We start from the raw sequence: 25,767 nt of genomic DNA on the forward strand, positions 1-25,767 counted from the left end.
TGCATTTTTGAAAGATCCTTTGGATTGCAGTGTAGGGATAGAATTTGATGGCACAAAGGATAAACGTGGAAGACCAGCAAGAGATGATGGTGGTTCAGATGCAGTGAGGCTGAGGAGGTAAACAGAAGCAGAGGTTAGTCAACAGACAGGTGGATAAGTGCGTAGCACCTGAAGCCGTGAGGTCATTCAGGAAGTCCACCAATCGCAAGAGAAGAAAGTCTAGAGCAAGAGTTCAGACACATACAGATCGGGGAGAGAGGAACCAGCAAAGAGGAGCAACCAGAGAGCTGGGAAGAACACCACGGAGCCTAGCACCTTAGAAGCCCCAGTAAGAAGGTTTTTAGGGTGTTGTGTAGCATGATACTGACCGAACAAGAAGAGAATTATAAAGTCTCCACTGAATTTCCTATGCATTAGGAATTACTTACTAAACTCCCCAGAGTTTTTTTAATATTAGAATAGATACAAATGGAAAAGGGGATGCAAATGTTCATTGTGCTGCATTTTGGGAGATTACACTCACAACATCTGCTAGGCTTTATCATTGGGTATAGTCTGTGTTCATATATTTTAGTGATCTCTGCAAGTTTAAAAAATTTCTTGACTAGTCTATGAAAGTTTATGGCAAATATAAAGAATTCCAACTGAGGTCACACACTGAGCCAGATATTGCTTGGTCAGTATTTAATCCCTGCAATGGTTCTAGATCCATTTCATTGTACCTTTGGATGGGCTTGTCTCACCTCAGGATAGGAAAACTCCAACCTAAGTTTCGGACTCTTGTTTTCTTTATAAAACAGCACAAGTTTGCCAATCTCCTAACTACATTTATTTTTTTAATGTTTGTTTACTTTTGGGAGAGAGGGAGACAGAGCACAAGCAGAAGAGGGGCAGAGAGAGAGGGAGACACAGAATCCGCAGCAGGCTCCAGGCTCTGAGCTGTCCACACAGAACCCGACATGGGGCTCGAACCCACAGGCCCCGAGATCTGACCTGAACTGAAGTTGGACGCTTAGCTGACTGAGCCACCCAAACGTCCCCCTCCTAACCACATTTAAACCAGGAATTCCTACCACCCGTTCCCTATTCCTCCAGCTCTAGGGATTTTTCTCAGTTATCTTCATACACCTTCAGGCATCACAGAGTTCACACAGGTAGGCAGGTGCACACTTGGAGGAAGTAGATTATCAGTTAAATAAGTCAGCATGTACTTATTTAACTTCAGAGTTATTTGGTGTCGATTAGTGTTTTCCTCCTCAAAGAGATGTTCAACCCTATGCCATGTCATATGCTACTGTGCACTCATTTTTTTGTTACCCTAGCATACCTTCATCACACAGTAGACGTTCAGTAACTGCTTATTAATTGGCCAGAAAGCTGTTTAATTTCCTCCTTGAATTACAGTGGAACAAACTATAGTGAGCAGAGGAGTGAAAATTTGAAAGTATGGTTTTTATAAAAACAAAAAAATGTAACATTACATTCTTTATTTTTTTTTTTTAAGTTTATTTATTTTGAGAGAGAGAGAGAGCACAAGGCAGGGAGGAAACAGAGAAAGAGGGAGAGAGAGAGAATCCCAAGCAGGCTCCACACTGTCAGCGCAGAGCCCAGCGTGGGGCTTGAACTCACGAACCATGAGATCGTGACCTGAGCCAAAATCAAGAGTCAACAGTTTAACCGACTGAGCCACCCAGGCGCCCCACATTACATTCTTTAAATGTTCACGGATTTGTGTATATTATCTGATTTTAAACTCCTCCAGTCAGAAAGAAAAAAAGTTCTTATAATATATAGACGACCTGTCTCCTTAGACCAACAGGATATAACCAACCCCCGAATTTGGCACCTTGCAGTCCAAGCAGCTGCCCTCACCTGTGGAGGCAGATTTAGCTGATGCGCTCTTAGTTTAGGTTCAGCAGGCCACCCCTACAGTACTGACCTTCATGGCAAACCATGCCCCGCCCCATGAAAAATTTCACTTGGGAAAACAAAATCAAGCTCATTTACAAATAACTCCGTCATTAAAATAAGGCTAAGAGTCATCTGAAATTTTAATTCTCTCACGATTCTCACAAATCCATAGGCACCTTCAACTATTTGCTACACCGAACTCTGTTGTAAGAACTCAGTAAGCCGTAGGTGGATTATATAAAATAGCTGGGGAAACTTCTTACCTATTCTAAAGAAAGCCCTAGAAAACATGGATAGTCCAGGAAGATAATTAAGTTTTTCAAATTAATTCTAACAAGCTCTAACCTTACTCTGCAAGGTTTCTTTTTCTGGGAGACGTATCTTTTTTTAAAAAAAAAAAATTTTTTTTTCAACGTTTATTTATTTTTGGGACAGAGAGAGACAGAGCATGAACGGGGGAGGGGCAGAGAGAGAGGGAGACACAGAATCGGAAACAGGCTCCAGGCTCTGAGCCATCAGCCCAGAGCCCGACGCGGGGCTCGAACTCAGGGACCGTGAGATCGTGACCTGAGCTGAAGTCGGACGCTTAACCGACTGAGCCACCCAGGCGCCCCGGGGAGACATATCTTTTTAATGTGCACAAGTGTCGAGGTAAAATAATGTCCAAATGAAAACTGAGCATCTAGTTATGAAGTTTAAAAATAAAATAAGGTAAGCACATGAACTACTTATTTTATATCTTTGTTTTGGTAACAGTTGTAATAAATTGAAACTGATATGAGCTAATTGTACCTGCATTTTTGTTGAGAGAAATGTAGTGTAGGATATGTGTAACTGGAGCATGGCCGTTGGGTCATAGATCCTAATAAATGCTGTTGTATTCATAAGTATACAATGACATTGCATTATTACTCCCTGAATAGTGTGGTGGTGGGGGGGGGGATGTTTTTCTTCTTAATTATGGTACACCTGGCGATTTGTTTTGACCACTGTGAAGAGAAGAAAAAAGATTAATTCTAGGACAAATAAATTCGGGTAACACAAAAGCATATTCTCTTTCTCTCCTTTTACAAAGAAGCTATGACTATCCAACAGGCTGTAATGTTTTAATGGGTTGCAAGGTTAACAAATAAGAATGCTATTGTAATTCCCATGCTTCATCTACGTAATATCAACAGAAAATTCAACACTAGATCAAAGCTGCCCCTTGCCATGCACACAAAACAGTGGATATAATACAAATGCTTTTATGTTGCTTTCAGAGTAGATGTCAGGGGGGACAAAACTTACAATTTTCCATTTATTTCTAAATTTTTATGGCATTTAGATCCATGCAATAATGCTTTATATTTTCAGTTACTATGATGTAGGTTTGATCTGCTTTATTTTTAAGGACTGCCTGTCATCTTGCCATTTAATGCTGGCACCTAGAAATGCATTTTGCAAACTATCCAAGAATAGATGTCCTCCTGCATCTATAAACATGCTTACATTCATGTGAAAGCCAGGTAGTTCAAATAATGCTGGGTTATATATTTTATAGTATTATTTTTTTGTTAAGAGTAGAAGGTAAAGAGATTTCAAAAGTTGTATTGCTTCCCACCTAACACTTACCTACCTGAATTCATTTGCTATTCCTCGTTCTTCATAAGAAGTAATACCAACTCTCCAGGTCTCTTAAGAAAAAGACTCAGTATATAAAATTAAATGATTTTATTTACAATCTTACAATTCAGTGAGAATCATTTATTTTCAGTATTTAACTACATATTAAACACTGATCATATTAAACAGTTTATCTTACATAAGTTTACGCTCTGAAGTGTGGATTTTTGATGAGTTAACTGAATTAGTTCAGACAAAATTCTTGACCTAGAAGCCTTCAGTGGAAACAGCTACACTTTTCTACACTCAAATTATTTCTCCTCATTCCATATTTTGTACCTATTCTAAACTAGGAAGAACATGGAGCTAACATGGAAGGAGAGTAATGAACAATGTAATCCCCCCCTCAACATCCCATTAAAGCTTTGATTAAAATGCACACAAAAAGACCAATAATAGCAGCACTAGAAACTGAGTTTTTTCTTTACATATTTTGACACCATATTACTTAGCTACTTGAGATCAATTCAAAGAGAAATTATATAGCATAGTTAATACAGTAGTATAATCAACAAGGTAAGTTCATGTATAATATATTTATAATTTCATATCCTATAGAGAAAATAACTTTTTTCAAGTATCTAATGTATTTTAAATTTTTTTAATTTTTTTAAAAATGTTTTTAATGTTTATTTACTTTTGAGAGAGAGAGCACACAAGTGAGCAGGGGAGGGGCAGAGAGAGAGGGAGACTCAGAATCTGAAGCAGGCTCCAGGTTCCAAGCTGTCAGCACAGAACCGGATGCAGGGCTTGAACTCACAAACTGTGAGATCATGACCTGAGCCAAAGGAAGATGCTTAACCGACTGAGCCACCCAGACACCCCTAAAATTTTTTTCTTATAACTAGACATGCTGGCCAGTCCACAAACTCCCCCAAATCATAATTGAACCAGATTACACTTTCTGACCATAATGCAATTGAGATAGAATTGAAAACCACAGATCAGCAAATTAAAAATCAATAAGATAATCTGAAGTAAAGAAATTATAATTAGAACTATAAATTATTTTGAATTAATAAAAATGAGAATAGTCACATATAAAAATGATGAATGGGAGGCAGCCAAGCCTATACTCATAGGAAAATTCAAATAATTACATGTTTTCATTATTAATTAAGAGAAAATAATGACAAAAGAATGTAAGTTGAGAAATGTAAGTTGAGATTTAGAGGTAACACTCCTAAATGCAGTACTAACTAACTTAGTGCAATATTACATTAAAAGACTCTCCAAATAGAACATATTAATGTAACACAGTATCAAAAGGTCAAAAGAAAAAAGTCATCTAGATAAATGCTGAAACACTTTTCAAAAAAATAACACCTGGTCCTGATGAAAAGCAGAGCTCTTACTAAATTAAAAATAGAAGGAAATTCTTTAATAATATAAAGATATATTTCCTAAGCCAATTGTCAACATCATTGTTAGCTGTAAAACACTGGAAGCAGTTCCATTACAAAATGAGATTAAGATAAGTATTCTAGCGACACTTTTTTTTTTAATTTTTTTTTTCAACGTTTATTTATTTTTGGGACAGAGAGAGACAGAGCATGAACGGGGGAGGGGCAGAGAGAGAGGGAGACACAGAATCGGAAACAGGCTCCAGGCTCTGAGCCATCAGCCCAGAGCCCGACGCGGGGCTCGAACTCCCGGACCGCGAGATCGTGACCTGGCTGAAGTCGGACGCTTAACCGACTGCGCCACCCAGGCGCCCCCTCTAGCGACACTTTTTTACATTATTTGGGAATTTCTACCTGATGCAACAGGACAGCAAACAGAAGTTTCTACAAAAGCATAACTATTGAAAACAAGAAGATAAGGTGTAAAGGCATTAGTAGACAACATGAATTTTGATCTTAAAAATGCAAAGAATGAACCAAAATGATTGGTACTAACAATAGAATTCAGCAAGGATATATAGATATGTGGGCATTCTTTCCCATAAAAAGTGTATAATGGAAAAAAGAGCTCTCTGGGAAATAATGTAAACATGACTTCTAAAATTAATTTCAAGGTTTAAAAAGAAAACCTCATGCAATCTGTATGAGATTTTCTTTAGAACATAAGAAAATGTCCCTAAGGATCATTTGTAAATTTCAGGAAAAAAGAATAATTAGAAATGAGGACTTTCTCTATTAGATAGAAAAATGAATACTATAGAGCTACAATAATTAAAATCATATGCTTCTGTTATAAAAATCAACTACATATTAATAAGACAGACAGGATACCCTACAATTGACCCTAGTATCTATAAAACCCTGCCACAAAAACCAAAACAATAAGAAATAGATGAATAATGCTTGTTTTCTAATTTGGAGAGAAGAAATAAGATAATCTTACATTAAGCTGAACACCCAAATATTTCCCACATATATTAATGATTTCATTGTAAGAAATAAACCAAAAGCAACCAGATGATGGTTTCACAATCTCTTCTTAGGAAAGGATAAAACATAAGAAGTAATAAAAGGAATTACAGAGAAAAGATGTGATAGCTTTGGACTGCATAAACATTTAAACCTTCCAGAGATTAGAAAGCATTAGAAGTTAACTAAATACAAACTGGATAAAAACCCTAGAACAAATGGAAAAGTGTTAGCATGTGTAATGCACGAAAGGCTCTTACAAATAATTAGGAAAAACGTTACCACCCCCCAATGGAAAATTGGGCACAAGACATTGATTTATTTATAGAAGAACAAATGCAAATGCCACCTAAACCTATAGATGACCACCCTAGAAATAAAAATACAAATTACAACAAAATTACTATTTTTTACTCCTCAAAATGTCCAGGACGAAAAAACATTTAACAGTGATGAGATGTGCCAATGTAACTATTCTCAAAACACTAATGGTAAGACCGCAGAGTCCAGGTTTCATGTAAAGTGATTTGGCAACACAAAAAAATGGAAATAGTTTGTATCATGGACCCAGTAAACCCCCTTATTAGGACTTACAGCCTAAGGAAATAATCAGAACTGAAAAAGAAAAATTTATGTACATGGCAAAAAATAAAATGAGGCCATAAGAAAATGTTATGACACATTCATAAGTAATGACACATTCATAGATGGAATAGTAACAGTCCCCAAAATTCACTTCTCAAAGAACAACCTTGGAAAACTGCTAGCTAATCCAACTACAGGATGAAATATTACAGAACTGGAATTTGAACACTGTAAATAATCAGCCTAATCTTCCACCGTGTGAGGTGGTTCATTGACAAGAGCACCTACGTGAAAAGCTCTAGAAAAGCTGAGTGGACTGGCTGAGTAAGCAACCGCGGGTAGCGTGGGCCCTCTCCATCTTTCATTGACTTGGACCTTCAGAGTCCACTTCTGTATAAAATTAGGAATCTGAATAATGTGACCGCAGCCTGGTACAGAGCTTCCACAGCCACGTGCCGTAAGACGAGAGCGTCACCTCCAGGTATGTCATCTTTGTTCCCAGGCTGTCTTGAGTCACTGAAAGCTTGCTTGACATTTCCTCCAGCCATGCTCCTTGCTTCCTTGACATGCTCCAGTAAGGAATAATGACATTAAAAATAGCGTATTTCCCCTCACCTTCATAGGAACCACCTAATGTGTGTTATAAAGTAGGAGCAGAAGGCAACTAAAGGTTGCCTGTTTAAAATCAGATAATGTCCTTCTATTCTGTTTTCAAAAGGCCAGTCTGAGAAAGTGACTACGAACAATGAATAATTTTCTCAAATGTGGCTCTCTTGCGGAAAATTAACATAGGTTTCACCTCAGGCTATATACTTAAGTATTTTTCAGATGGATTAAGATCAATATGATCTTGAAAAATAACCAAGATGTCATTAGGGGGCCTCCAATACCCTTCTCCAGGCAAGGAAGTGTATATTTTGGTGTCTGACCATCTCCATAGACCTGTGGCCAAACACAGGACACATGCTGCCAGTTCAGCCTGACAGTTCAGCATCCCTAACAAAGAAGGCACTCTCAAGACTCCCTCAGCACCACTGTGTGTACTCTCATTTGCCTCTGTCAGGGCACTCTGGTTTGATGATGGCGCATGAGTATGCAAGATGGCTGGGAGTAAGAACATAACCAACCCAGTAACTAGAACAAACTGGTCTTTGAGGACTAGTCCAAGACCTCAGCCCAACAAACATGCCAGCACTACACAGCAGATATGTAGTGATTGTGTCCGGGAGACAAATGGTAATCTAGAGGGCATGTACCTCGGTCCACCTACAAACAGAGCTACTTAATTCTCCTCTGTTTCTCCTGTAGCATAACTAAAAGAGACACGAGGGACAGGCTGGGGGCAGCACCTTACCTAAACCTAGAAGTATAATTTAGAAGTAAAGGCTCAACTGATGAATGGATAAAGAAATTGTGGTTTATATACACAATGGAGTACTACGTGGCAATGAGAAAGAATGAAATCCGGCCCTTTGTAGCAACATGGATGGAACTGGAGAGTGTGATGCTAAGTGAAATAAGCCATACAGAGAAAGATACCATATGTTTTCACTCTTATGTGGATCCTGAGAAACTTGACAGAAACCCATGGTGGGGGGGGGGGGAAGGAAAAAAAAAAAAAGAGAGGTTAGAGTGGGAGAGAGCCAAAGCATAAGAGACTCTTAAAAACTGAGAACAAACTGAGGGTTGATGGGGGGTGGGAGGGAGGGGAGGGGAGGTGATGGGCATTGAAGAGGGCATCTTTTGGGATGAGCACTGGGTGTTGTATGGAAACCAATTTGACAATGAATTTCATATATTAAAAAAATAAAAATTAAAAAAAATAAAAAGTAAAGGCTCAGTTTTAAAGGTTCTGGATATTTGTGCAATATGCCCAAATCAGAGAGTGGCAAAAAGCTTAAAAGCCCATGAGCTACAGAACAAGTACAGGTGTAAGTTGCCTCTAGGGCATCAGTGTTTGGTTGGTAGAGAAGAAGGAGCTAAAGGAATGGCTTGAACAGTCCCATATGGGGACAGGGGCCCATAGCTGCCTATCGAGAAGGTCAGAGGAAGCCTGTGAGTCAGATCCAGTGAATGGTAAGGCATCCCCAAAGTGTTAAGGACAACTCAGAGTAGGAGAAGCACCTATCTTACAACCCTTCACCTCAGGTAGACTCCAGAGAACACAGATAGACCATAGAGCAAAGCAAGTAGCCAAATGCAGGGTAACCATGAGACATGAAAGTGGCTCCAGGAGCTCAGAGCACGAGCAGTGCAAGGCAGAGAGGAGCAGTATGGAACTGAACTGGCATACAAGTTCAAAACCTGTATCCAGTCTCTTCCAGACTGGCTAGACTGGCCAAAGGTCAAATGAGAGGAAAGGCAGAAACAGAAGCTTCTGGAAGGCAAGTCGCAACCCTGACTGTGTGAATCCTGCCCTTAACATTCAGCAATGAATATTCCTCCCTTTTAAGATTTCCTGTAGGTCAACTATATAAATATAAATATAAATATAAATATAAATATAAATATAAATTGCTTAAAGTTCACAGACTGTCAGCAGTATGTGGAAATTTACAAAAAAAAACCTAAAAACTTGACTTCTTAAAGCAGAAACTACAATACCATATAAGGGCATTTCTGTTCTGCTAATATCTGATTTAGACATGACACACAAATTATACTCTGAATGCATACTTAAGTAAAATAGTTAATTATCATTAAAATAAGAATAATACTGGGATACAGTTTGCTAAAGCAAATATTACCAATGAGTTTTATGCTTTCTTCCAAATGAAAAATGTTGAGCTGTTTGTCCTTTCCTTATTCAAAGAAATGTGCATTCCCCGTGAACTAAAACACCTAAATTAGTAACAGAACTATAATACAAATAAATACTTTACCTTCTGGCTATTTAATATAGCAATAACCTTTACAAGCTAATATTTATCAGGCACATCACACAAAAGAGTCACAAACCTAATTTTGCTACTGCCAACATTGATATGCTGCTGCTAATTTGGGATTACAAATGTTTATGTCACTTTTGTAATTAAGGGGTTAGAATGACGTTAGCAGACAGTGTTTGTACTCCCCCTAAAAGAACAAAAATTTAGAGGGCAAAATCAGCTTGCCTTTCTGGAATATTTGTATGCTGATAAGCTCATGGGAAGTTTGCTCTTCAAAAATACAAAACATTCTGGAGAAATTTAATTTGAATTCAATCAGACCCTGTTGAACACACTCATCAATAATTTTCACTTACTGGCTGCCCACTTTGCATGGCAATATCTTAAGTGAGACACCTTTTTAAGAACATTCAGCCCTCTCCTTCAGATTATCCTGGTGAAGGAAAAAAAGTCAATGAACTAACATTAGAGCAGATACTGCAAGGTATAAGAATTAAACAAAAATTCTGAAAATTCAACTCATTTTGACATTTTTTATCTCGATAATACACACACACCCATGTGCATAGTTATAATTTTACATAAACGAAGTGTAAAAAAACTAAAAGGTTTTTTTTTCTGTTTCCTTCCCCCTTTTCTCTCTCCCTAGCCCACATTACTTCCCCCTCAAGGGAACCTTTATTAATAAAGCATGTATTCTTTCATAGCTTTTGCAGATCTATATACATGTATTTACACACACATACACATGCATTGTTTTTATATAAATAGGATCATAATAGAAATACTTATACATCTTGCTTTTCTCCAATTCCTTAGCAGGAATCCCTGCACATCAGCCGGAAGAGCTATAATTCATTACTGGCAATATAATATTGCATGTGTTGGATAACATGCTTTATATAAGCTTTGCTCTATTGTTAGAGATTCACTTTGTTTCAGCTTTTTGCCACTGTGAGAAATGTTACATCTCTGAAAATGTCCTTGTATGCCAGGATTTTAGTTTTGTGAGTAAGTTCCTGGGTAGGATTCTTGAGTTGAAAGGTATGTTTGGTTCTGATAAACTGCTTTCCCAAAAGGCCCTAACAGTTGACATTTCTTCCAACACTTTGTGAGAACATACTTTTTCTGACATCCAGTTCAGTACTGTTCTCATTCTTTTTAATCTTTGCTAATGTACCTGAAGTAAAATGATATGCTGTCATTATTTTAATTTCTATTTCCTTGTCTACTAGTACTTACTGTCTTTTTGGATTTGTTCATCCTGTATTTCCTGTTTAACTCGTTTGCCCTTTTTTCTGTTGGTCTGTATTTTTGTAGTCATTTTGTAGCACTTTCATGTATTAGAAATACCATCCCTTGATTTCTCATCTGTGTTGTAAATATAGTTTTCCAAATCTATCATGTGTCTTCTGACTTTGTTGCCATATGAACGCTTTTATCTATTTTTCATAGCCAAATATGTCTACTTTGTAATGACTTCTGAATTTTAGTTAAGACATTTGTACCCCTGGATTGTTCCTGAAGCCCTCTGGGTTCTCTTTCCAGAGTTTTCTTCACTCCCCTATTTGCACTTGTCTTTAAAGCATCAGGAATTATTTTTCTGAACAGTGTCAATGGTGACCCAGTTAACAAAATTCAATTTCCACTGTGTCTCTAATAAGGTAGAATGGAATCCATCTAACCTCTTAGCATCTCCAAATACCTACCACTTGCAGAACAACCATGAAAGGCAGGAAGACATCAAAACCTAAGTCATGATCTCCACCACCCAAAAACCTATGGCCCCACTATAAAAAAAAAAAAAAAGAAAGAAAGAAAAAACCACAGGTAAAAATAGTGATATTTTATGTTTTGCTTCAGGCTGCATAACAGCATTCCACAGGCTGGGTGGCTTAAACAACAAATTTATTTCCTCATAGTTCTGGAGACAAGAAATCCAAGATCAATGTGTTGGCAAGGTTGGTTTCTTCTGAGGCCACTCTCATTGGTTTCTGGATGGCTGTCTTCTCCATATCTTACATGGTCTTCCTTCTGTTGTGAGTCTGTGTCGTAACGTCCTCTTACAAGGACGCGGTCATATTGGATTAGGGCCCACACTTGTCACATCCCTTCAGAGACCTTTTCTCTAAATACAGCCATACTCTGAAGTACTGGGGGTTACGTCTTCAACATATGAATTTTGAGGGGGCATCTCAAATGATCTATACGGCCTGTAAGTACTATTGGTATTCCCTGAGAGGGGGAATCACTGGACGGTAAGTGAGAGCTTCTTGGAAGAGCTAGCACTGGAGACAGGCACTGGAAGCATACTTCAGATTTCAGTGAGGCTGTGGAAAGCTTTTCTATGAGAAGATTAAAATAAGCAGAGTGATAGCTATAAACATGGTGTGTCAGGTTCCAGTGAGGTAAGTCGGCCAGAGGAGATAGTTCGTGCTGGGGAGAAGCGGGTGATAAAATCGGAACTGCTGAGATTGTAAGTAATCTGGATTTAGGAGAAGTTTAGCCTTAATCAAAGAAGCAAAAAAAGCATCATAAATTTCTGGGTAATGAAACTTCGTAATTAACATGATATTTAAGGAAGAGAAGTCTGGTCTTCATTTGTGAGATGAAGCATGGAGAACAGATTAAGACTCTGCCACAATTATTAAATGAGAAGCTTAGCCCAGAGTGGTAGCAATGGTAGACAAGAAGAAATTGTGGGTGAATATTAGACATGTCAAAAAATGTATCAAAAAAATGACAAGTTGATTGATGATGGTCTGTTTATAGGAAAGGAACAAGAGGGATAAGGCAAAGGTGGTATCAGTATTTGCTGGGGTTGGGGGGAGAGCTGCAGAAACAATGGTGCCAGGCCATTAAGCTTGTGGTATACAGAATCCTAGATGGAGAAGAAAAGTGACCACCGGTTCATTTGAGCCTGAGAGTTTGAGATGGAAGTACTGAATAGGAAATGAGAAATTGGGGCAGGAGCTCTGACAGGGTGAGAACACCCAACATGAGCTGGGTATCAGACCGTCATCAGTATTGAGTACCCTGTGGGAAATTCAAGAAACAAAGAGGGGAGTGATTCAGTCTAGGAGGCAAAGCAATTATTCACTCATCCAGCAAAATTTTCTTAAGGACCTATCTGCCGAGCACTTCCTCATGTGCCAGGAATACAGTGGTAAATAAGAGAAGGGGTGTCCTCTTCAGAAACCTCATCCTCAGCCATGAAGGCCAGGGATGGTCAATAATGTTAAATGATGAAGAAGTCAGCCATAGAGGGACAGATAAAGGGCCTTTGTATTTGTCAATAGAGTGGTCACCCTTGACTTTCTAGAAGGCAGTTTCAATAGTTTTGGTAGTAGAAATCAGATTGAATGGGGAACATTTGGTGAGACAATGGAGCTAAGAGCAAGACTGTTTATTCCCAGAATCTGTTTTGTTTTCCACTCCCCTGGCACTTATTCAGATTCTTTGCCACCTTCAGTTTGATTAATTTCTGTTACAATAGTAATCCTCTGATATTTCAATTCGGACTCTAAATAACATTAAAGTCAAGTTAAAATGTAGTCACAGATCAGTTTCATGCTTCTAAAAACATAATAACTCCATACTATATTTTTATGTTTTTTGCTATTCAGACTCAAATGAATAATGTAAGTGGATATCACCAATACATTTTTAAATGGTAAGACTTTGCAAGAGCCATGGAAGCTTTTTAATAATCAGCACTGAGAGAGATGATTAGCAAAGAGAAAGAAAAAAATAAAAAGACCATCACTTGAAGTGGTGGCAAGAATCCAGCTTTTACTGTCTTTCCTTGTGCCTGGGACAGTCTAGGACAGGATCAGACAGGGCTCAGATATTTGGATTCCCTCCACCTCCTCTGTCTATTCCTGTGAAGAAGAAGGGAAAGAGAGAACAGAAGGTGATGCAGAAATAATGTGCAGAGTTTGGTTGGAGAATGGTTTCACTCTTCTAGTCTATTACTAATCTCTATTAGCATGGTCTCATTAACAAAGATTTCGTGTTGTTTTGTCTTATTTGAAAGAGAACAGGAACGTCTGGTTGTCATATGTAACATTTCATGTTTCTCTGATTGCTCCATGCATTACACCTCTCTGAAATACTCACAACTAGCTGATCTGTGTCATCCAGCAATTTCCCATAGATCTTGAAATGAATGAGCTGGATTATGTGAGAATATGAATGCTATAGGTTCACCTAGTACATTGGGCATGAGACTAGGAAGGTAGACATCTGTGTGAGTCTCTATCCCGGTTAAAACTGATCGGCACTACCAGTCACGGTTGTTAACACATAGTATAGATATTCATTGATTTGATTCTGTTTGACTTGATTTGGTTAGCATAGTTTGGAGAAATTCAGTCTCTCTGTGTTTCTACATCTAGATTAGGAATCATTCCTGCCCCTGTATTATACGACATAATGATCTATAACTGCCTTTAAGTCCAGCTAAGAAATGTATGCTCAGGTGTATGTTGAATATAAGTCATTCTCCAATAAGCACCCATACTCTACTCCCACCCTGATTCTGACATATCCATTGAACGGACATTTCTGCACAAGTCCAATCAGGGGATGCAGTGGTCAAAACAGACAGAAATACTTCAGGAGAGGCTCATTAGCTCTATAAATGTGAAGCCAAGTATACAGATCGTCAGAAGCTCTGATGATGTTGCTACGGCTTTGAGAATTTGGCTATACTGACAGAGTAGAAAAAGACAACAAACTTTATTCTTTCTTGGTAAAGGTTTTTAAAGTTAGGGCTGAAGATTCGAATAGTTTGGGGTTCTACATTTATAAGGGAGTCAAGCCTGAAAATGAGCTGTGTTCTTGTTTGGACGTAACATAGGAGATGGTCCTTGAAGTGGAGAATGTGCAGTGCTTAGACGGATGGGTCACTGTGTAAGGCTGGTGGTTGGGGGAATGACAGCAAGATTCTATTGGTATAATGCCCTTTTTTTAAAGTTTTTATTTAAATTCCTGTTAGTTACCATACAGCGTACTATTAATTTCAGGGGTACAATATAGTGATTTAACACTTCCATACAGCACCTGGTGCTCATCACAAGTGCACTTCTTAATCCCCATCGCCTATTTCACCCCTCCCACCCTCCCCTCTGGTAACCATCAGTTTGTTCTGTAGAGTTAAGAATCCATTTCTTGGTTTGCCTTTCTCTCTCTCTCTCTTTTTTCCTTTTATCATTTGTTTCTTAAACTCCAATGTAAGTGAAATAATATGGTATTTGTCTTCTCTGAACGACTTATTTTGCTTAGCATAATACTCTCTAGTTCCACTCATATTATTGCAAATGGCAAGATTTCATTCCTTTTCATGGCTGAGTAGTAGTCAATTAAATCTACATCTATCATATAGATATAGATATAGATATAGATATAGATATAGATATAGATATAGATATAGATATAGAAAGATATCTTTATCCATTTATCTATCAATGTACACTTGGTTGTTTCCATAATTTGGTTATTGTAAATAATGCTGCTATAAGCATCAGGGGGTGCATGTGTCCCTTTGAATTTGTATTTTTGCATTCTTTCAGTAAATACCCAGTAGTGCAATTGCTGGATGGTAGGGTAGTTCTATTTGTAACTTCCTGAGGGAATGCTATACTGTTTTCCAGAGCAGCTACACCAGTTTGCATTGTCACCAACGGGGCAAGAAAGTTCTCCTTTCTCTTTTCTCCTTTCTCCACATGCTCATTAACACCTGCTGTTTCTTGTGTTGTTGATTTTAGCCATTCTGATAGGTATGAGGTGATATCTCATTGTAGTTTTGATTTGCATTTCCCTGATGGTAAGTGATGTTGAGCATCTTTTCGTGTGTCTGTTGGCCGTCTGTATGTCTTCTTAGGGAAAATGTCTATTCATGTCTTCTGCCCATTTTTAATTGGATTATTCATTTGTGGGGTATTGAGTTTTAGATATATTTTGGATACTAACTCTTTATCAGATATGTCACTTGCAAATACCTTCTCCCATCTTTTTCCCATTGAGTACTCTTTCCTGCTTTGTCAAAGATTAAATGACCCTATAATTCTGGGTTCCATTGATCTATGTGTCTGGTTTTGTGCCAGTACCATACTGTTTTGATTACTACAGCTTTGTAAGATAACTTGAAGTCTATAATTGTGATGCCTCTGACTTTGCTTTTCTTTTTCAAGGTTGCTTTGACTATTCAGGGTCTTTTGTAGTTCCATACAAGTTTTAGGATTATTTGTTCTAGGTCTGTGAAAAATTCTATTGGTATTTTGATAGAGATTGAATTAAATGTGTAGATTGCTTTCGATAGTAGACATTTTAACAATATTTTTTCTTCTAATCCATGAGCATGGAATGTCTTTCATTTTTTGTGTGTTCTCCTCAGTTTCTTTCATCACTGCTTTATAATTTTCAGAGTACAAGTCTTTTACCTCTTTGTTTAGGTTTATCCCTAGGTATCTTATTAGTTTTAGTGCAATGGTAAATGGGATTGATTTCTACTAATTTCTCTTTCTGCTGCTTCATCATTGGTGTACAGAAATGCAACAGATTTCTGTACATTGATTTGTATCCTGAAACTTTACTGAATTCGTTTATCAGTTCTAGCATTTTTTTGGTGAGTCTTTCAGGTTTTGTACAGAGAGTATCCTGTCATCTGGAAGTAGTGAAAGTTTTACTTCTCTTTTGCCAGTTTGGATGCCTTTTATTTCTTTTTGTTGTCTGGTTGCTGTGGCTAGGACTTGGCAGTACTATGTTGAACAGCAGTGATGAGAATGGACATCCTTGTCTTGTTCCTGATCTTTCTTAGAGGAAAAGCTCACTTTTTCCCCATTGAGGATGATATTAGCTGTGGATTTTTTATATATGACCATTGTTACATTAAGAATATGCTCCCTCTAAACCTACTTAGTTGAGAGTTTTTATCATGAATCAATGCTGTACTTGGTCAAATGCTCTTTCTGCATCTATTGAAATGATTATATGGTTCTTATACTTGTTTTTATTGATGTGACGTATCGCACCGATTGATTTGTGAATATTGAACCACCCTTACAGCCCAGGAATAAATCCCAGTTGATCGTGGTGAATTATTTTTTTTAATGTATTGTTGGATTCAGTCTGATAGTATTTTGTTGAAGATTTTTACATCTGTGTTCATCAGAGATAATTGGCCTGTAGTTCTTTTCATTTGTGATGTCTTTATCTAGTTTGGGTATCAGGGTAGTGCTGGCCCCATAGAATGAATTTGGAGGTTTTCCTTCCTTTTCTATTTCTTGGAATAGTTTAAGAAAAATAGGCATTAACTCTTCTTTAAATAATTGGCATAATACTCCTTTTTTTAATTTTTTTTAACGTTTATTTATTTTTGAGACAGAGAGAGACAGAGCATGAACAGGGGAGGGGCAGAGAAAGAGGGAGACACAGAATCTGAAATGGGCTCCAGGCTCTGAGCTGTCAGCACAGAGCCCCAACACGGGGCTCGAACTCACGGACCGTGAGATCATGACCTGAGCCGAAGTCGGACACTTAACCAACTGAGCCACCCAGGCGCCCCGGCATAATACTCCTTTTTAAAGATTTTTCTGGCAGCTCTGACTCCTCTCCCCTTCATTCTCTGAACTGCTGCACACTATTCCATACTACCAAGGCATGCATTTCTTTTCTTCCCCTTTTTTCTTTTCCCTTACCTCTCAAAGCCCCAGACCACCAGACAATCAGAAGGAACACAGGGTAAGAAATATGATAAGGGTTGGTTGGGGGCGCAAAGGTATTTCCTCTTTCTCCCAGCTTGAGCCCCAGTTGTGTGTAAGTAATTTCTTATTTACCCCAAAAGGAAAACTTGCTTGATAAGTCTTTGTAATTGAATACTTGTTTATGATCACCTTTCTTGTAGGTATCTCTAAAGAAGAAGAGCCAAAAATATTGAGGCCCCCAAGACGGCCCCGGAAACCCAAAACATTAAATAACCCTGAGGACTCCACATACTATTATCTACTACATGTAAGTGGCTCACTCTTACCATCAGATGGGAGCCATTGCAGCCACGAAAGCCCCTCTTGCACATGGTCCAGGCCTCTCCTACAGTCCTGTAAACCCCCTGTCCTCCAGTAGTCTTCTCTGCTGGCCTGCTAATTGAGCTGAGATGCAAATACCAACCCAGAAAGAGAAGTGCATCAGAACAGGAGCTCTGTAGAGAGGGACTTTGGGTCAAAAGGCAAGTTTTAGGGAAAGAAGAAGAAAGGAAAAGAGGAAGAAAGAGACGTTTACTTGAGCACCTTTTAAATTCTAGCACTAGAGGTGTTCATATACACTGTGACATCTAATCCTATGAATAGCCCTTAAGGTGGTGTCCCCATCTCACTGGCGGGACTACCCAGGTAGGCACTCCATAGCTATTGGGGTCTTTAGCTACACCGAGGTCTTCTGACTGTACAGCTCCTGCTCACTCCCTGTAACATGAGGCCTCACTGGTCCCACCCCTGCCAGTCTGCCCTTCCTCTCCTGTTCCTGCTCTCTGCAAATGCCCCATCATCCATTGGTGATCCAGACCAAGAACATGGGAGTCATCCTGGATCTTTCACTCTCTCTCATTCCTGACATCCAATCTGTTGCTCTAAAGTATGGCTTCTACTGACCAAGGCTCACTCCTATTCATGCCCTGCCTCTGACCTGACAGGCAGCACTCTACGTTAGACCATCATTATCCCCCACCTAGAATATTTCAGGCTTCCAAGCTCAGCTTCTTCAGCCGCTATCAAAATGTTTCTCTAAACCTTCTTGTGATTGCGCTCCTCCCTTGATGATCCCTCTAATAGCTTGGCAGTTCCTTCAGCGCAAAGTCCAGATGCTGTGGAGGACCTCCTCCTTGGACCCAGGACTACTCTTCAGCCCCCTCTCCAGGCTCCCCATGTCCACTTAGCCAAAGTTAACTGCTAAAACCCTGCCAGCGAGTGCCTTTCTCTCATGCCCCTCAGTCCTTTGCACCTGCTGGTCCTTCCTTCTGCAATACTTATTCACTCTTCCACTCCCACTGCCGCAGAGAGAGAACACCGGTTCTCCGTGCCCCCACTGCACCCAGAGAATGTTTCCCACCAATTGGAATTAAGTTTCCCAGCTCCTGGGCAGAAGATGGAGCTCCCACTTGCTTTCTAAGTCAAACGGTCTCCTCCTCTTCCCTTCTCTCTGGTGGTTTCTCCCTATTGTCTTTGGAAGGCTCCTCTCCACCTTGGTGTTGCCTAGAGTTCGATCTTGGGCTCTCTTCCCCTCTCTTTACCTTTGGACAATCTCATGACCTCAGTTCTACTGATTCCTGAGTCTATCTCTGGCTATATCTCTCTCTCTAGCTCCATACTCAAATGTCAAACTGGCTAATGTTTGTTTTACATCCTCTACATGGGTGCACATAGGCATCTGTCCGTCTGCATGTGCATGCGTGCATGCACACACACAGGCACACACAGCTTTATTGAGATATGTCACATGCTATACAATTCACTTATCTAAAATAGACAACTAAATGGTTGTCGTTATATTCAGGGATGTACAGCCATCACCACAATCAAGTTTAGAACATTGTCATCACCCCAAAAAGAAACCCCATGCCCATTAGCAGTCATTCCCCACCCACACCCTCCAGCCACAAGTAACCACTAATCTACCTTATGTCTCTGTTAGATTTGCCTATTCTGAACGTTTCATATAAATATAAATGTGCCGCACATGGTCTCTGTGAATGAATGACTGACTTTTTATGAACTAGTAATCGGAATATTATCCTGACTCCTCCCCTTTCTCATCTAGCATATCCAAGAATCTACTCTCATATCTCTTGAACTTCTGTTCTTCTCCACATCCTCAGCCCACAGCCTCCTCAGGCCAGCATTTCTAGTTGATATTTCTGCATCCCTCCTCTTACTGTTCTCTTGTTTTGCTCCCCTTCTCACTCATGCATCTTTCACATGGTAGCTAGAGTTGTGTTCTTGAAATTAACGTCTGATCATGCCACCCCTCTGATGGAAAACCTTGTAATCACTTCCTAGTGTCCTGTGATAGAGGGGCTGGGCAATATCAGGGCCTTGCTTACCTTTCCTTTACCTTCCTGTACCTCCTGATACTCATTCACCCCTCCTTACTCTCCACTACAGCCATTCCCTCCTGTTAGCCTGTACCTGTTCTTCACGTTGTCCATAGGCATTTGTCCCTGAACATGCTCTGTCCTCAGACTAAAACCCACTTCTTTTTCTATTCTCACTTTCTGGGGACAAAACGTCCCCAGCCTACATGTCTTTTTCTTCAGGAAGCCTTCCTAATACTCCCAAATCCCAGAGGAGCTTTTCCTGTGTCCTTCCTAAGTGGCCCATACTTCCCTGTCACCATGCTGTATCCCACCAAAGAGTGACTGATGTGGTTTCCAGGAGGTCAAGGAGTTTGCCCTTACATTTAGCCTGCCACATAGTATGCATGCAATAAGTATTCGTGGCACAAATGAATGCAATGAAATTTGAGTAAAATACAATTAGAAGTAAATTAAGGAAGTGAAAATTCCAGATAGCTGCATTGGGCTGTTACTTGATAAAAATCTTGATTACAGATTTTTTTCTACACTGCCCTCCCCCAGAAGGAAGTAGATAGCCTGACATTTGTTTATGTAGTTAAATAGAGAGAAGAGCAGAGAACAAGATTAGAAATTACTAGACATTCCCTATTAACCCTGAATATAAGTGGTAAATGATGCTCAGTGACCTTTATTAACTACATCTCAAATGACAATTGACCATGAGGGCTTCACCAACAGACGCCATCCTTGATATGAGAATTTATAAGACCTTGAGATAAGGTGAAATGTCCATTGCTAACAACCACCGTTTCAGTGAGAATCGTGCAACAGATTGAGCCTCACAAATGAGTCCCTGCCCTCAAGAAGTTTACTTCATTTTTGTACTATTCTTTTTTTAAGTGAATATAAAGGGTTTGATAGATCTCAAATTACTAGTGACTGAAATTCTGTTTATAGCCACGAGTCTTGAAATCTGTGGCTTCAGTGAAAAATAAACCACGGAAAACCAGGAGATTAGTATAAATGACAGCACACCATGCGTTCCTATTTATCTGGCCCTTATCCAAATTTGGGTCATTACACATAGTGGGATCTGTAGCTGTGATAGGGCCCATGCCCTTGAACCATCAAAACACTGTCTATAATTTTAGCTGGGCTGTAGTTGCATGGAAATGGGCACCAGTGGGCAGAGTGGGCTATGGCCAGGCAAGAACACAGAAAGGGTGGCGGCGGGCAAGGGGAACATGGATGGGGTAGTGCCCACTCCTCCTGCTGCTGCAGCCTCCTGCCAGTACAGGAGCACTGAATGCAACCAAGAGGTCAAGGAGTAGTGCCGAGACCATAACCACGGAGTGCTGAAGGTAGCTATCTGCGAATCCTACCAGACACCTGTAGGCAAATACATTGAGTATGATCCTGTTATCATCTTGACTAATGCCATTTTATGCAAAGCCCAGACCTACAGATGAATTCTTTTCAGGACTAAAATAAACACACCTGGGAAACTCTGCATATTTTGTTTGCTTTGTGAAGTGTACCTGAGGCGGTGGCCGCTTCAGGATTCAGACCAGAACACTGATCCTGACGACTCCATTGTGGAGCGGGATTTCCATAGAATGTTTGCAATTGTTTCACTAGAACAAATTGCCTTTTTTATTGGCGTTTTTACTTTCCTGTGGGTACAACGACCAACTGATGACAGTGAAAAAACAAATAAACCCAACTTCATTTTCGTGTTGCTGCTGAAAGCACGATTATCATCTAGCAATGGAAAACTCTTGCTGATTGCAGCCGTCATTTGGGAACATGACCACACACTCCTGTGCCTCAGACTCATTAAAATATTTGTCCTAATATTAAATTTTCAGGCAGTTAGACTGACCCTGAATATCAAATGAAAGCTCCCCTTGGCCATCCTGAGCCGCTTACTGGTGGAAAGCACCACGGATGTGTAGGAAGTGATTGTGCCATCTATAAATCTCCAGACTTGAAGACATGTATTCTTTATTATCTGTCGCATGACCAACTGCATCCAAAAGAGAGAAGACCTAAAATCCAAACCAGGCTCCTCATTTCTGTTGAACAAAATGAAGCAAAGATTTGGGTACACTTCCTGAAAAAGAAAGCAATGGTTATGGCATTGAAAACCCCTAAAACTGCTACACCTCACCCAACCCCCCCCCCAAACCATGTAAGAAACAGCCAAACCACATACAGATACACAAGGACACAGGGAATGTTGCTGTAGGGAATGAGGCATGCAACAAGTGAAGATTTATATTTATACACAACTTCAGGTAAGCATTTGAATTGAAGAAGGAACATGAATTCATAACGTGCACATGCAAAGATCTATGTTTAAAAAAAAAAACCACTTTCTGTAATTTCAAATGGCATTCATGAAACTCTTTCTAAAATTATTTCTATTTCAGAAATCTAGAAATTCAGAAATAGAAATAAATTTCTATTATACTACACATGTTAAACCTTTTCTTGATGACCCATGGCCAATGTACGGAGCAAAAACGTTTGGATTTATTTAGATTCATGAGGTAGCACCCCATCTCTCTGCATTCTCCTGGCCCTGCTTCATTTTCTGCCTTAAATCAACACCAGCACTCTTCTGACAGTTGATGCTCTTAATCTCTTACATCTAGCAGATGTTGCTATCCTCTGTCCAAAATCAGGATGAGCTGAGCCTAGCGTGCCCGGAGGACCTGGGCGGAGCACACACACGCCCTGTTGTTTCCGCCCTCCCTAGGTGCCTGCTCCAGCGCAGAGCTGTGCAGCCATCACAAAAAGTGACTCGGGGCCAACAGTTCCCTCACAAAATGAGTAACTAAACACAGTCCCATCAAAGGTCCTTCTGGTTTTACTCTTTTCTCCAGGACCTTTCCGAAACCGATAGGTAGGTAGTAGGGGTAGGTAATTGGGCCGCTCCAGTGTGGGGTTTTTTTCTTTCTATGTTTTGGCTTTCTTCATCCTTGTGAGTCCCCCTAAGTAAATAAAGTGTTAGTGTTTTTCCAAAAGGAATGTAAGATTGTATCCACCAGAATGTAGCAAATATGAATTTTATTTTACTCTATTTCTTCCTTTTTTTATTTTTTATTTTTTAATGTTATTTAAGTCCAAGTTAGTTAACATACAGCGTAATAATGATTTCAGGAGTAGAATTCAATGATTCATCACTTACACACAATACCCAGCGCTCATCCCAGCAAGTGCCCTCCTTAATGCCCATCACTCATTTAGCCCAGCCCGTACCCACCTCCCCTCCACCAACCCTCAATTTGTTCTCTACATTTAAAAGTCTCTTATGATTTGCTTCCTTCTCTCTTTTTATCTTATTTTCCTTCATTTCCCCTTTGTTCCTCTGTTTTCTCAAATTCCACATATGAGTGAAATCATATGATACTTATTTTTCTCTGACTTGTTTCGCTTAGCATAAATCACTCTAGTTCCATCCACGTTGCAAATGGCAAGATTTCATTCTTTTTGATCACCGAGTGATATACGGACGTGAATTTTAAAGTTCTGTCATAAATGTATTTCTTTGCATCAAGTGGGGGGGAGGGGCTGTCGTGTAGCTAACTGAGAAACAGGTTCTTCAGAGTCCAGCGGGGGAAGACCTCTGACTTCCAAAGTCCTCCTCAAGAAATACCCTCCCCAGAATATCTTCTCCTTGTACCCCCTCTCTCTCTCTCTCTTCTTCAGTTCTATAAGAAACTGACAGGATATTTACTTCTCTATTTTCATTTCAAATTTCAAGTCAGTGATTTATAATTTCAAAACTACAATCGAGGGGTGCCTGGGTGGTTCAGTCGTTAAGCGTCTGACTCTTGGTTTCAGCTCATGGTTTCATGGGCTCGAGCCCTACATCGGGCTCTACACTGACAGTATGGAGCCTGCTTGGGATTCTCTCTCTCTCCCTGTCTCTCGGCCCCTCCCCTGCTCACGCTGTCTCTGTCTCTCTCGAAATAAATAAATAAAAATAAATTTTAAAAAAACTATAATTGAAAACATTGTTTGTCTTAGCAATAAACGCCACTAATATAAAGTCCCAGGTGGTAAAATTAGTATTCAGTCCTCTCCCTTGAGGGTACAGTTTCGTGCTTCCCTTTTGGCACCAGCTGCCAGGACACTAAGACAAATGTAAGGCCCCATCCTAACACACTCTTGACCTCTTTGTTCCTCATTTACAACTTCTACTTTATCACCTTAGTTGTGTAATTGCTTCCATGATAAACCACCTTAAATAATTTTGGGGAAAATATATTAATGAATTATATTTCATTGGAATATTCTAGCACAGGCAAGAGTGAAATAAAGCAGAAGACCGGACTGTATTTCCTCTTCTAAGAATTCCTGTAACTGGGAACCAAATTATATACACCATTTCCCAGAGGGAAATGCTGGTCCAGAATAAAAAATGGTCCTTACCAGCTTGCAAATTCAAGGGCAGAACGTTATTTGATTTGTGGTGGTATAAAGGGGACCTCTGTCACTCAACATAGTGCCAATCATTTAAGCATAACTTTGGATTATAGAAAATTGTTACTGAGAACAAGAGACATTTTTTTTTTCAGATAACAGATCAAGGAGGAAGGACCTCTGTCATATTAAAACAACAACAACCACAACAAATACTACCTGGGTTCCAGGGATCATTGACTAGACTGCTGGGGTCCATTGTATCTATGGTGGTAATATAATTATTTGTATGCACCTCCCAGCCCAAGGCATTGGATCAGGAATGTAATAGGAAATGGGAAGGAGGGCATGAATGTAATTGATGTCCTGCCCCTTAACATGGTTACTTCTTGAATGGTCCACTCTCAGACTTGATGCATTTAAGCATTCCTTCTACCTCGTCCACCCACTAAAATACCAACCAATAAGAATAAGTGAAACATGAACTGTTTGATTTATCCAACATTTTAGTGTATTACAAATGCTAAATCGTGAGAAAAAATGAATGTGCCTAAAAAATACTGGATAAAACCCTCAATATTTACAAACCATTATCAGCTGCCATTTTTATTATCTTGCCATTTTTATTATGGTGCCAGCCAACTTGATATCTGCATTAGGGTTTCCACACTTACAGTATCTTCAGCTTGTTCAAGGTGAGTGTCCTGTTTGTTCTTTCAGCCTAAAAGACATATATGCTCTTGCAACATGTAATAGGTGAGCTCAAATATCTTGAGGCAGCTGACAGTGAAACGCATTACTAATGTTACAATATAAAAGGTGATATTGCTTTGTATGTAAGGTACCATTTTGTTAGTGTTCAGATTGAAGTATTGATTAAAAGGTATCTAATTAAATCTAGACCTACATATTCTAATTTCTGCCTTGATACATAAATTCTCAACCGTGAAAACATTTTACAAATGAACATACGTATCCTCTAGTCTGTTACTTTTATACCGTAAATGGGCTCTTAGTAAGTCACACTTCCATTCTTTCGTGGACTATTGCACCTGCCTTCACTGTCCACCCACCTGCTTTACCAGCAGACAAAGATGACGTATAAGCAAGATGTCAAAGCCACCTAATCAGCTTGCCTAAATCACAGTGCATTTGTGATGGAGAGATGGGTTTTCCAGGAATTCTGACATAATTTTTCCCATTTATAGGTAGATAGACCTTAGGTAATCTTGTGTATACTGGTCACTGTGTGGTAAGCTCTTTTCGGCATGGAATGCAAAGATTATTTGCAATCCGGTAAAAACATAATCACAAACACATAATTAATAAAATTTGAGTGAATTATATTTCATTAGATTTTTAAAACATTGTGTCCATTTGCTTATTTCCAAATTGGCTTTATAAGAACAAATGTATTTATATATTAATATAGTAATTATATCGGTTACATTACATTAATCATAATATACTGATTTTTAACTTTTTTCTATTGCTTTTAGAAGTCAATCCAAGAAGAAAAACGAAGACCAAGGAAAGATAGGTAATTATTACTTCTAGATTTCAGTGTCATCTTATCAAACCAAAATATAAATCCATGTGTTCAAATTATGACTGAAAATCATCTATTTTTTAAAAAAATCACCTATTTCATATGTGTAGATTTGGAAAGTATCATGCTCTCATACATTTATATGATGAATATGTGGTTTATATATAATTTAGAAGATCTCACCTATTGGAAATATGTTGAGCTAGCACAGTATGAGGCATACATTAAGAACTCAAATAGTTTGTGAATGAATTGTACTGTCCCAATTCAGAATTTGCTTTTCTTGGTCCATTTCTT

General features: G+C 39.1%; 1 protein-coding gene and 1 pseudogene across 1 annotated transcript in view; both read left to right on the forward strand.

Annotated features, from left to right (window-relative positions):
• Window positions 1–25,767, forward strand: part of MYO3A (myosin IIIA) — a 229,856-nt gene that overhangs the window by 197,775 nt on the left and 6,314 nt on the right. The window contains exons 30-31 of the mRNA XM_043564326.1: window positions 17,328–17,434; window positions 25,421–25,461. Coding sequence (XP_043420261.1) covers window positions 17,328–17,434; window positions 25,421–25,461 — 148 coding nt within the window. The remainder of the gene's footprint in view (window positions 1–17,327; window positions 17,435–25,420; window positions 25,462–25,767) is intronic.
• LOC122473710 lies at window positions 17,547–22,650 on the forward strand (annotated as a pseudogene).

The sequence above is a fragment of the Prionailurus bengalensis genome, chromosome B4 (assembly GCF_016509475.1).
Source record: "Prionailurus bengalensis isolate Pbe53 chromosome B4, Fcat_Pben_1.1_paternal_pri, whole genome shotgun sequence".
Classification (NCBI taxonomy): Eukaryota; Metazoa; Chordata; class Mammalia; order Carnivora; family Felidae; genus Prionailurus; species Prionailurus bengalensis.